This window comes from Petromyzon marinus, chromosome 39, assembly GCF_048934315.1.
Source record: "Petromyzon marinus isolate PM22_M1 ecotype Great Lakes invasive population chromosome 39, UKy_Petmar_22M1.pri1.0, whole genome shotgun sequence".
Taxonomy (NCBI): domain Eukaryota; kingdom Metazoa; phylum Chordata; class Hyperoartia; order Petromyzontiformes; family Petromyzontidae; genus Petromyzon; species Petromyzon marinus.
The window spans coordinates 9,744,153-9,756,566 of record NC_133705.1 but is presented as its reverse complement, the minus strand read 5'-3'; the positions used below and the strand labels follow the sequence as shown (position 1 = coordinate 9,756,566).

At 47.6% G+C, this 12,414-nt stretch overlaps 1 protein-coding gene across 3 annotated transcripts in view; it reads left to right on the top strand.

Moving 5' to 3' along the window:
- Positions 1–11,711, top strand: part of LOC116950383 (uncharacterized) — a 96,921-nt gene extending 85,210 nt beyond the window's left edge. For 2 of the 3 annotated variants that reach the window (XM_032968072.2, XM_032968073.2), the window contains one exon: positions 11,437–11,711. In XM_032968072.2, the coding sequence (XP_032823963.2) occupies positions 11,437–11,488 (52 nt within the window). In that variant the 3' untranslated portion in view covers positions 11,489–11,711. The remainder of the gene's footprint in view (positions 1–11,436) is intronic. The other variant, XM_032968074.2, reaches the window with a different exon arrangement.
- Positions 11,712–12,414: the final 703 nt, after the last annotated feature.

The following is a 12,414-nucleotide window of genomic DNA, read 5'->3' as shown; positions in this document are numbered from 1 at the left end:
TTGCCGCTTCCTTTAAACCGAATGGTGCAAAACAAAAAGACGCTATGAACGTTCATTCGTGAATGTGTGCAGTTCAAAAGGCATGGCTTATCACAGCGGCTGCGTTGAAACAGATGTGTTCATGATATGGCGTTGTTCATTATCGCTGTAGCTGTTGTTGTTCATACTTCTCAATTCGATCTATTGGATAAGTTGTTATTACTTTTGCATGGTCTCCATTCAAAGAATAGATTTAAAAAACTATAATTTAATGTTAACCATCTCATTTGCATAACAATTATGACGACTACCATTGTTGTTGTGTCGGTGGTGGTGTTAGCCTTGGAGCGGTGACGCAGCCAGCCCAGCAGTAGCGCGTCCGGAGCTTGTTATGGAGGTTCCCAGTTCGAATCCAGCGGCCGCCCTGATCAACCTTTTCTCACGTTCTGAGACGTCTGCAAGTTGCAGGGTGGTGGGTGTCCCCGTTCACTGCTAAATCTCGAAACGCGCAAGCGGCTCAACGTTAATTCTATTCAGAGAGGCATGGCGCCAAAGTTTGTAAAGACATCTTACTCACTGCGGAGAAACGTAGCGACACGACCATGCTCGATGCGAGCTGCCAACAAACTGTGCTACACGTGCTCCCGCACGGCCTTGTGTGGGAGCCTCGGTACTGTTTTTATTCCGGTTCGTTTATGATGACGCACACGTACGTCATCGGAACGGGAATGGGAAATAGTACGGTGCGTGTGTGTGTGTATACAAGTCGGACTTATACTACGCTCTGTCTGACTGACTCACTCACGGTGGAAATTGGTCCACCCCAAAACGGCATCTACTGCACAAACCATGGCAGTAGATGCCGGGATACCCGATTCACGAATGAAAGTTTTAAAACTCTCCAGCAGTGTGCGACTGGCAATCCAGAACAGACCGTGTAATGTATAACGACGCAATGCCCCGATCCACAAATACGAAGGAGACGTCACAGTGATGATACACTCCGTTGCTTCTGTGCTTGAACCACCTGAATGTGAAATCGTAAGTCGTGGCTCTTCATCTACATCGGCAGCCGTACGAGAGAAGAAGACGGTGGACATTAAAGATCGCCCGGCCATCGAGCACCGGCATCGGAGTTCAATTTTTACCAAATTCCAAAATTTCCTGGAAATAATTACTCAATTTGGATTACGCAATAGCAGTCATCGCCTCTCCTCCCTCCTCCCCCTTCCTTACCGGCAGACCCATGGCCCAGGTGACTCTTGCCAATTACGTCATCCTGGTCTCTTGAGTTCTGACCTGGTGAATACAAAATAAACCCCCAATAAGTAATATTTAAAAATACCTTTTTTTAAAAACACGCTTTAATGAAATGTACCGTACGAGTAATGGCAAAACTCCACGACTCCAGGAAGTGGCCCCGAAGCTTGCCATAACGTAAGGGACCATAGTGATTTACAGCCGACGTTAGTTAAGCGTCGACAATTAGACCCAAGCTGAAACCTAACATATAAAAAATATGGTTTAAAAATATGTTTTAATTATAGAATATAGTATTGTCATCAGTATGACATAAGTGTGCAGTTGATAGCACATTGGGAAGTGGGTTAAAATTGAGTGACAAGATTTGAGGATACGACAACAACAACAGACGCAGTGAGTTAATAGAAAGCGTGTTTAAAGATTATTTTAAAATAGTGTTTTTTTTTATTTTTTTATGATATAATATGATATTGTCATCAGTAAGACATGAGTATACGAAGTTTTCAGTCGATACCATATTAGGAAGGGGGTTAAAATAGAGTTACAAAATTTGAAGATACAACAACAACAGACAGAGTGAGTTACATAAAAGCGTGTAAAAAAATATATTGTTTGTACAATTCATTTTTGTTTGCTCAATTGCTCCCGCAAAATAAAATAATTCATGTATATTTACGTTTCAATCGCATGCCATTTCTACGACTTGTCATTTGTCGATTCGCATACAACTTGGAAGGTGTATCGCGAGAGTGAGAATCGACTTATTCATACGCCGGCCACTAACAACGCTTGGGACAGTTACTTGAACGATGAATTAAGAATGAACTCTTATAAAACCGATGCATCATTGAGGTGCCGATTGAGAAGCTGCATGAATCTCATGTAAGCTCTCTCCTCGAGGGCTGAAACCCTTCAGTGAATTTACTCATTGCCTGCTATAAAACAAACAAGCAAACACATTTATAGACCGATGGCCTTATCTTGATGGGCAAAATGATGACCATGACTTAACATCAGCCGCAATCCATCCAACGCTGATGGTATCGCCAGGCCATCGGTAGTTAACACCTCGCCTGGTATACAGTAGGTCGTTGGGGGATTATATCCCGATCCTGATGCCTGTTGTATATTTGGAGTTTTCATGTTCTCACCGTGATCGTGTGGATTTATCTCCGGGTCCTATTTTCCCCTCCAAGTTTAGAATCAATACGAGTTCAGAGTCATTTTTCTGTTATACATTGCCACATGATGACAAGTCCACTCAAATGAGCGATTATTTGTGGCCAGGTCGCTTTGGAAAAAAATGAGTGTAAGGCTCAGTGGGCCTTACCTGGTAAAATAAAAAAAATAGTTAATCGTTGATACTGCCAAACAAAGTCAGAGGATTTGGCTGCTCACCCCGAGCTATAAGTGCCCTGATCCGTGTGGCATTGTCTTTGTACTGGTCGCCTGTTGGCATTATCTGGACTGACACTGGTGAGGCTAGGCCGTGAAGAAGGCTGTCTCTGGTGTAGGCCAACCATTTTCAAAGACAATGCAAGTATATCATCAGAGCCATGTTTTATTTGCATGTTCACCACGAGTTCGTGTGGTCAATGCAGTAACTTGATTCCTTGCAAACGGTTTATATATTTGGTGTTTAAACATCTTAACACCTCCCGTTTCATTGCGAGAAAATGGTAAAAAAACAACCTGTTCTCATTTTTCACGAGTTAATAGTTCATGGTTGTTCCTCGCAGTCGGATAGGACATGTTTCTCGTGTGCGTGTGTTCTCCGATTCACGTGGTCCACTTCTCTCCGCCTCTCAGTATACTTCCGAGCGTACACGGCGCCAGCTTTCTGTGTGCGCACTCTTCGCTCACCGTTCCAGTTTCATTTCCAATGTTCACATTCGTCTGATCCGTATCGCGCAGCAGGTATTACATTCGCTAAATATATTTTTGAATCGAGGTACGTTGACGAGAAAACATTTTTTTTACACGTTCGTCGACGACGATGTGGGCCTTGAAAGTAAAAATATATACGAGGGGACGTTTCGGGCCACGGCCCTTCTTCAGAGCACGCGGTACGTGCTTGTGTGTTCCTCGTCATTTATCAAGATCAGTTTTACAATCCAAACCTCCTCTCGTCCGCCTCCCTATTTAATCCCTCCATCGTCTCTCGCGTGGTCAAGTCGACGTTATAAACCGATAACTCCACGGTTGCGTTCCATATTCAAAGCCTCGCTTGAGCCGAGCCGATCATTTTCTTTGGCCGATTGAGTGCTTTTGATTTCGTGCCCCAGAGAAAAACCCCTCCCACCCACGCGAGGAGGTCGCAACAACACCCAACCTACCCCTCGCCCGCCCGCCGCCGCCGCCGCCTGTCGAAAACTTACTTTGCGATACTTCAACATTGTTGCAGGCAACCGCCGCCTTTGATTCCTCAATGGTTTATTTTTTGGGGTTAGGTCGTGGAAGTGCAATTGATTGGCGTGTGCAAGCCCCGCCTCCACCAACCCCCCCCCCCCCCCCCCACCCACCACCACCACCACCCCCGCGCCCCACCTACCTTCCTATGCACGTGCGTTGAACTTCTGTCGTAGCGTACGTAGCCAACCGTGCTAATCGGAGGTGCTGCCCCCTTCCCACTCCGTGCCCTCCCTCCACACTTTTGCAAGAAACGCAACGTGAGCGTTGGGTAAGGGGCCAAGTGCCAGTGGGGCCGGCCGTAGAGGAGGCGGTCGTTGCTGCGGCCCTCGGATTATTCCGTCCCATGGCGCAAGCCCCCCAAGCGGCGCGGGGGGGAGGGGGGGGGGGCTGTGTGCTCACAGCACCGGCGTAGGCAGAGGGCTTGGTTTGAGCAGAATATGAACGGCGATTGTCCTCTGCGTGACTGGTTTTCGTGCAAATTCTCCGAGGCGAATCGTGCCCGCTATCCCCCCCCTCCCCCCCCCCCACCACACACACACACACACAATGCCACACGGATGTCACGTCCCCGAATAAATCATCAGCATGTATTGTTTTTGTATTTTTTTTTTACTCTCAGAATTATCGTCCAGGAATATAAATTCAAATGTGGCTCCTTTACTTACGAGGCATGGGCCTATCAAGACTGTTTGGGCGAGTGTCGTTATTAAGCCTCTTTTATGGAAATGGGCTGAAATTTACGTTGGGGAAGTTAACTCATGCCCGGACACCTTTGTCTTCCCAGTGCTCATAATGTTCTACCAGAGCGACAGTCATGGTTGGCTGAGTTGACGCTATGAGTGGCTCTACAATCCAGGCTCAGATGTGGAATCCGGTAAATAGGCCCAAATTCATATTAATATTGCCAACCCACCCTGTACAAATTCCAATTAGTGAGCACAACAACACCGTTATGCTAATGTGTTACAAGTTGTAACGCATTGGTAATGGTGCTATTATTGCGGTCTGCCTTTAATTGGCACTGCCGTGTCACACGGTTGAGCGTGAGACCTTGGGTCGCTCCTGCCTTCACGTAGGTGCTCACTAACAGCACTTGATCCTAGAGTTTGTTAAAGGCTATTCGGAGGATCTTTGTCTTTGCTACTGCCTTTCCAGAGACGGGCAATCAGTTGCAGGCAGCACAATGAGATTGGCATGGACTCGGGTCCGAGGAGTAGCCACGGGGTCGGGGTGGAGTAGGCACGGGGAGGAGTAGGCACGGAGTAGGGATGGAATAGCCACGGGGTCGGGGTGGAGTAGGCACGGGGTCGGGGTGGAGTAGGCACGGGGTCGGGGTCGAATAGCCATGGGGTCAACCAACAATCTTGGTTGTTGGTCTTGGTTGTTGGTTGACTCGGCCCATTCCCTACTTCAGGGTGAATAAACAAACGAGTACCACTTCGTGAGGAAGTCAACAGTTGGATGGTTATATGGACAGACGTGCTCCCTCGTAGGAGTTGAGCAACCAATGCCTCGACATATCGCCCACCTGAGCAGGAGGTCACACGAGGACTTTGTGAATCTGTGCGAGGGACACCTTTGCACATGGGGCAGTTTCTCCATTGCTCAAGATTATTTTCTAAATGACTCCCGCCGAGTAAGCGTTTTTGGGGATTCGAAACTTCAGACGGCACAGCCCTGCTCTGGCACCGCTGCACGCTGATCTTACCACCGGAGCCTACGCACGTGCAGATGTATGGCACGGGACGTACATGTCACACACCGCTGAGAACCACCGAGAGAAATTTACAGCGAATGGCAACTTGAGTTCCTATTGCCTCGACAAGTCCCCTGTAACACGTAATAGGCTTTCGCGACCAATATTATCCATAAATACAGGGTTTTTTTGGGTTAGATCGCGTAAATATAAACGTGTCGTTAAGCCCGCCACCACCTGACACAGCTAATTAGTAAGGTTTGTCACGCAAACAAAACGTGGCAATTCGTTACTAGTTCTGTTCGTTACTAGTAGTGTTGTGGGTTTTTACTCTCCACCACACAACCGGTGTGCTGATTTTGTAATGAATTGCCATGTTTTGTTTAAGTGACAAATCTTACTAATTGGCTGTGTCGGGTGGTGCCGGGTTTAACGACACACTTATATTTACATGATCTAACCCAACAACCTCTTATGGATAAGTTCCCTATACTCAAAGCCTGTCATGGTGGCGAGATGTTAACTACCTCGCCTGGTTTGCAGAAGATCCCGACCCTGACGCCTGTTTTATATTTGGAGTTTGCGTGTCTCTCTCCCAGTGGTCGTGTGGATTTTTTCTCCGGGTGCTCTGGGTTTTCCCTCCACATTTAGAATCAACATCACGCGTTTAGAGTAGTTGGCTGCTTCTAAATGTCCACGTGACGATGAGCCACTTCGTCAAGCTCTCGTTTGTGACAGCCAGGTCGCTTCTGACAAAGAGCTACATCGCTCAGTGGGCCTTACCTGGTAAAATAAAAAATGGTTGAGTTTAACATGAAGTAAAAATAGTTTAGAATTCAGTTTTGCTTGTCCCGAGCCAGTGATTCGAAACCTTCCATTATCCGAGCGAGAGATCATTGGCTTCCCGTGACAACAGCTGGGATCGCCCACACAATGTTTGTTTGTTTGTAAACCCAGCGGGGTGATGATGATAATAATGATAATTCCATGTATACAGCGCTTTTCATCAAGGCTTTCAAAGCGCTGTACAGGACACAACAGCAGCAGCAGCAGACACATTTAGCATAACAATGCTATTAAACAGATTTTATAATAATTTACTATATGAACTGAAAGTAAAATAAGCGGAAGAATAGAAATATGTTTTAAGGCGCATTTAAATCATCATTAGACCTCCTTTGCCAGTACCAAATTATAATAATAGGGTTTCCCCCTTGTTTCTGGCAACAAAACTGAAACCTTTTTAACAAGGAATCATGTTACAGCATTAACCACAATACTTGTGGTCAAAATGCAAACAAAAACACACTGATAATATATGCATTGTCCTTGAAACTGATTGGTCCACACAAAAAAAAGGGGAAAAACCCTATTATTATATTTTGGTACTGGCAAAGGAGGTCTAATGATGTAGATACCTAAACCCGAGCCCTCATTACTTTGATAGTGCATTGTCGTTGAGCTGTGTAACGCCTTTTGGCGTCCTCTGGTCTAGCAACAATTGAGACAATGCTCTAAAGAAAGCCGTCTCTGGTGTGGACCAATCATATTCAAGGACGATATATATATTATCAGTGTGTTTTTTTGTTTGCATTTTGACCACAAGTATTGTGGTTAATGCACACATGATTCCTCGTAAAAAGGTTTCAGTTTTGTTGCCGGAAAAACAGGGGAAAAACCCTATTATTGCATTTAAATCATGTCCACTACTCTGAGATCCTAATATGTCTCGTGAAAGAGCGTTCCTTAGCCTGGGGGTTACACGGAAACAAATCTCGGTTACCAATGGACAGAAGCCTCGGCCTGGTAATGCAGAGGAGACCTGCACCCATGCCCAGATCTTAGAGGCCTTGAGGGGACATATGGGTGCAGCATGTCAATGATGTCGACTGAATTGATCCGTCTGATATTAGAACTTTTAATGCATTGCACTTTTTCATATTCTTTGGTATATAATTGAAAGGGGGTGGGAGGGGCAGTGGTGAGCGCAATGGACAAATGCACCCACGAACATGACTCTTGGTTGCACCATCAGTTTAGAATGGCATCTGAACCAATTGTGTGGGTCCCTCCCTCTTTACTAAACCCTTACCGATCAGTTCGGCCAAGTGTGGTCAAACAACCCACGTGACCGAGGAGGCTTTCATCCAGCAGCAGTGGATCGACAAAGAGTTGTACATTAAACTTTTGTTGTTGTTAAATACCAACTTGTACGGGGTTGAAATTCAATACTCCTCCAGCTCGGCTTTTACGCTCAAACAACTTGATCCTTTATATTGCCCGTGTGCCCTGCACCGCCACTTCAAGTAAGCTGCTTAGGAGAATGATATCTCAGTCGATGCGTGCGTTTTTGTTATTGTTTTGTGGCCGTGCTACCAAAAAACTATGGACCGCGTAGTTAAACCACTGCGGTCTGCGCTCCTTCGACGGAGGAGAAGTGCTCTGGACGTGGCCAGCCGACCTCGAAATTTCAATTTAGGGCTCCTGAACACATTATACTGCACGCGAATAATCCAATTTAGTTCATTTCCGGTAAGTGCCAATGAGTGTTCTGGAGCGTCTCTTAAAATTTCCACCGCTCGATTTTTTTTTTGTCGGAGACGACCGACGGCAGAGCGACTTCGTGAATCGCATTTCAATGCCCCCCCCCCCGCCCGGTCGATCGCGAGCATCGCAAAAAATGAACCGGGGGGGTTGGGGGTGGGGTTGGGGTTGGGGTTGTTTCTCTAAAGTCTGTTGCTCCGATATAAAATGTCCTCTGTGTGCGCACGCTCCACGTCGAGGAAGCGCGTGCCAGGCCCCGGGGGTGATGGTTCAGCGGCGCCCGCGGGGGTTATAGCGCGCAGCGGGCCCGGCGCCCCGGGTGTCGGCGGGCAACGGCCGCCGGTTGGCGATTGTCCAAAGCCGGCCGCTGGACCTCCGCTCGGTCGACTCGACGAGCACCCGACGCGGTGTGTAAGACATCGCCGCTGTGGGGAGACAAAGACGGCGGCGGCTTTTCTACGGCGCGGGCTTGCTCGCGGCACTCGCCCCGAGCAGTCTGTTGAAAGGCGATACGGGGGGGAGGGGACCTTTTATCTTCGGCTAAGCCTTCGATCATCCATCGATCGATGGCCCAAGAGCGCCCCGCCCCCCCAAAGTCTCCGCCTCGTGGCTGCTGCCCCACGCGCGTGCCGCCGCGCGGCGGTTCGGGGACTTCGGCGCGCGGCGATTTCCCGGGAGCCTCTCCGGGACACCGCGACTCGCGCGGCCATTTTTTGTTCGTTTGGTTTTTGTTTGTTTTTGTTGTTTTTGTTGTTGTTTGTTTTTGTTTTTGTTTGTTTGGTTTTGTTTTGTTTTGTTTTTGTTTGTTTTGTTTTTGTTGTTTTGTTGTTGTGTTTTTGTTGTGTTTGATGTTTTTGTTTGTTTTGTTTTGTTGTTTTGTTTGTTTTGTTTTTGTTGTTTTATTTTTGTTGTTTTTGTTTGTTTTGTTTTTGTTGTTGTGTTGTTTTGTTGTTTTGTTTTTGTTTGTTTTGTTTTTGTTGTTGTGTTTTTGTTGTGTTTGATGTTTTTGTTTGTTTTGTTTTGTTGTTTTGTTTGTTTTGTTTTTGTTTGTTTTGTTTTTGTTGTTTTTGTTTGTTTTGTTTTTGTTGTTGTGTTGTTTTGTTGTTTTGTTTTTGTTTGTTTTGTTTTTGTTGTTGTGTTTTTGTTGTGTTTGATGTTTTTGTTTGTTTTGTTTTTGTTGTTGTGTTGTTTTGTTGTTTTGTTTTTGTTGTTTTGTTTTTGTTGTTTTGTTTTTGTTGTTTTGTTGTTGTGTTTTTGTTGTGTTTGATGTTTTTGTTTGTTTTGTTTTGTTGTTTTGTTTGTTTTGTTTTTGTTTGTTTTGTTTTTGTTTGTTTTGTTTTTGTTGTTGTGTTGTTTTGTTGTTTTGTTTTGTTGTTTTTGTTTGTTTTGTTTTTGTTGTTTTTTTTTGTTTGTTTTGTTGTTTTTGTTGTTGTGTTTTTGTTGTTTTGTTTTTGTGTTTTTGTTGTTTTGTTTCGTTGTTGGCGCGGCCTCTCTGATGCGCCCCTCGGGACGTTCCCCGGGTGCCGTCCCGCAATGACGCCCGGCGCTTACGTGCCGGGGGGGGGGGGGGGGGGTGGGGTGGGTGTGTGGGGGGGGGATGTGTGGGTGTGTGTGTGGGGGGGAGGTGTGTGCGGGGGTGTGTGTGGGGGGGGTGTGTGTGGGGGGGGGGGGGTGTGTGTGGGGGGGAGGTGTGTGCGGGGGTGTGTGTGGGGGGGGTGTGTATGGGGGGGGGTGTGTGTGGGGGGTGTGTGTGGGGGGGGTGTGTGTGGGGGGGGGTGTGTGTGGGGGGTGTGTGTGGGGGGGTGTGTGGGGGGGAGGTGGGTGGTCTTCTCCGGGGAGCGTTTGGGGGAACTGTTTCGGCGCCATGTCTCACGCCGAGTTCGGTGCCCCGACAAAAGGGCGCCGCTGCGAAACGTCGCACGTCGCGCCGAACGTCGCACGCTTGGGGGGAGGAGGGAGGGGGGGGTCACATCCCAAGGTCGCATCGGAGAGCCGTGACGGCTGGGACCGCGAAAGCGGTCACAGGGGGCGGGGGGTGGAGGCGCTCCCTTCGCGTCTTCACTCCTTGTGCGTGACTCGGAAAAAAACTTGGGTTTGGTCGCAGGGTCTCGCATGTCGATGTTTGCGACTATGAGCTGCCGTATCTCTCTGTCTCCCTCTCTCTCTCTCAAGTTACATCTTACGTTTTTGTCCATTACCCCCACCCACCCACCCCACCTAAGCACCGCACAACCTCCCCGCTCCTTCCCGTCCCTGACTTGCCCATCGCCAACCCTCCCCTTCGCCGTGCTTCCCAATCATTGTCCAGTTGGCGAGAGACAAACATCGTTTTTTTTTATATATATATACACCTCTGTGGTTGAACAGCTGTAGGCATTGGGGGGAGAGAAGAGGGGGTGGGTGGGGGGTGAATGCGTTGGAGCGTAACTCGTTCCCGAGACTTCGGGGAGAAATTGACGGTGCCCAGTTGCCGCCGTAGGAATGTTTTTTTTTTCCCTACGTTCTAAACAAACCAAAAAAAGGCATTCCGAAGGAGGAGTCTAAAATTCGCGATCCTCCTGACGTCAATCGAAACGAGGCTGCCGGAGGAAATATTCACAAGCTCAGTACTACTGCACTGTGGAACACTCTTGTGAATGCTAAATATGAATTAATGTATTTATTTAAAAAAAACGTTACTACTTTCAGTGGCGGAATCAGTGCTGACGACAAAAATGTCAACGTTTACCGTAAAAGGGTTTTTCTTTTCTTTTCTGCACGGCCCATTTTTTGCTGTCGGCTTTGCATATGAACTGGACATCTGAGACGACTGGACATTTGTGGAAAAAAAAGAGCTTAGCAGCTCATCGGATTCCTCCGGTATAAATACATTTTCCGATTCTGGTTCAACGCCGCGCTCAGCCGCAACATATCACACCCCCCCCCTCCTCCTCCTCCTCCTCTCCCACCAGTCTCCCGGCCTTGTTACGTTCGTGAAAACAATGCAAAGTGCGTGATTGTTACCGAAGCACACAATTTGCATTTTGCCCGCTGTGCACGCAAGCGTCTCGGAGTTCGGACGTTCCCATGTTTGTTTGTTGTTGTTGTTGTTGTTGCACGCGAGCAGAAACCGCTCGGGGTGGGCCCCGCTCCATCGTTCAATCGCGGCGTCCCTCGCAGAGACCCCCGCGGCCCCCCCCCCCCCCGCGGTCCCCCCCCCGTCCCCCCCCCCCCCCCGCGGTCCCCCCCCCGGTCCCCCTTCCCGCTCAAGAGTTTTTTTTTTACGTCCCACGTTTTTTTATTTTTTAAAGTACAACGGAGTAACATTTATTTGTTTGTTTGTTTCTTCCCCTTTTCGTTTTGCTACTATGATCATTTATCATTCGTAACGCATAAGAATAATATTAATAATCGCATCTCACGGAATTTTGTTTTTCTTTTTTGCTCAAATTGTAATAGTTTGATATGATTTACATTTTTTTATATTTTTGGTTTCGACCAATATTTTATTAACCGAGAGCATTTCAAAAGTGAATAACGCCTACACGTGTAAATCTTGTCAGGTATGAAGAATCAGACTGTACGGGAGCAACCTGGCGATCTACCACTGTCTAACCATGCCCTTTGACCTTCACCACACCATAGAGGACTTTGTCCGATTGGCACTTTTCCCCTCGTTAAATGGTGATAATCACTTTTTGGAACTTTACCAAACACGCGCAAAAATCCCACAACAACTAATAATAATAACTTACATCGTGTCGCTTCACTCTTACAGACCAAGATTTTAAAAGCTGGAACACAAAAAAAAACACGGCGGCCGTTCTATGATTTGTCGCATTTAGGGGCAAGGAGACGCAGGGACACGTGTCGTGAATTAGCAAGAAAAACCACAACGTTTTACCACTGGTTAAGCAGGACCAAAAACAACACACAAAAACCCCACGACCGAAGGAAAAAGAACCCCCGAAGATCTGTATTTGTTGGCGTGGGAAAGGTCGCCCGGCCGGGATGCCCTCTCCGAAGATCTGTCTTTGTTGGCGTGGGAAGGTCGCCCGGCCGGGATGCCCTCTGGATGCTTTGCGCGGAACGACAAAAACAAACCATGGAATTATTTGACCGTCGGGTTTTCAAACAACCAAATTTGGAATTTTGCCGGTGGAAAAAAATATATATATTTGCCTGAGGACACAATCGGAATGTGCTGCTTCGTTTCTTGCGATACGTTTTAAGATCGTGATGCGACAGGCGACGGTGGTGGTTGGGTGGTCAGTTGCGTCACGGCGCCCTGCACGGCCGCGCAAAAAAACCGACTCGCTTCGGTATCCGTCGCTGACCGAAGCTAGGCGAGCAAAACAGGCGAACGAAACGACCGAACGAGCGGATCCACAAACTCTCCCCACCCCACACCTCCCCCCCCCCCCAGTAGAATTCTCCCCCATTCTGCTTCTTCCCGCCGCCCCACGGATTTGCATCGGACGCAAAAAGTAAGGTCGCTCGCGAGCAGCGTGTCACCTTTTTCCAGAGCCATCCAAACTGGT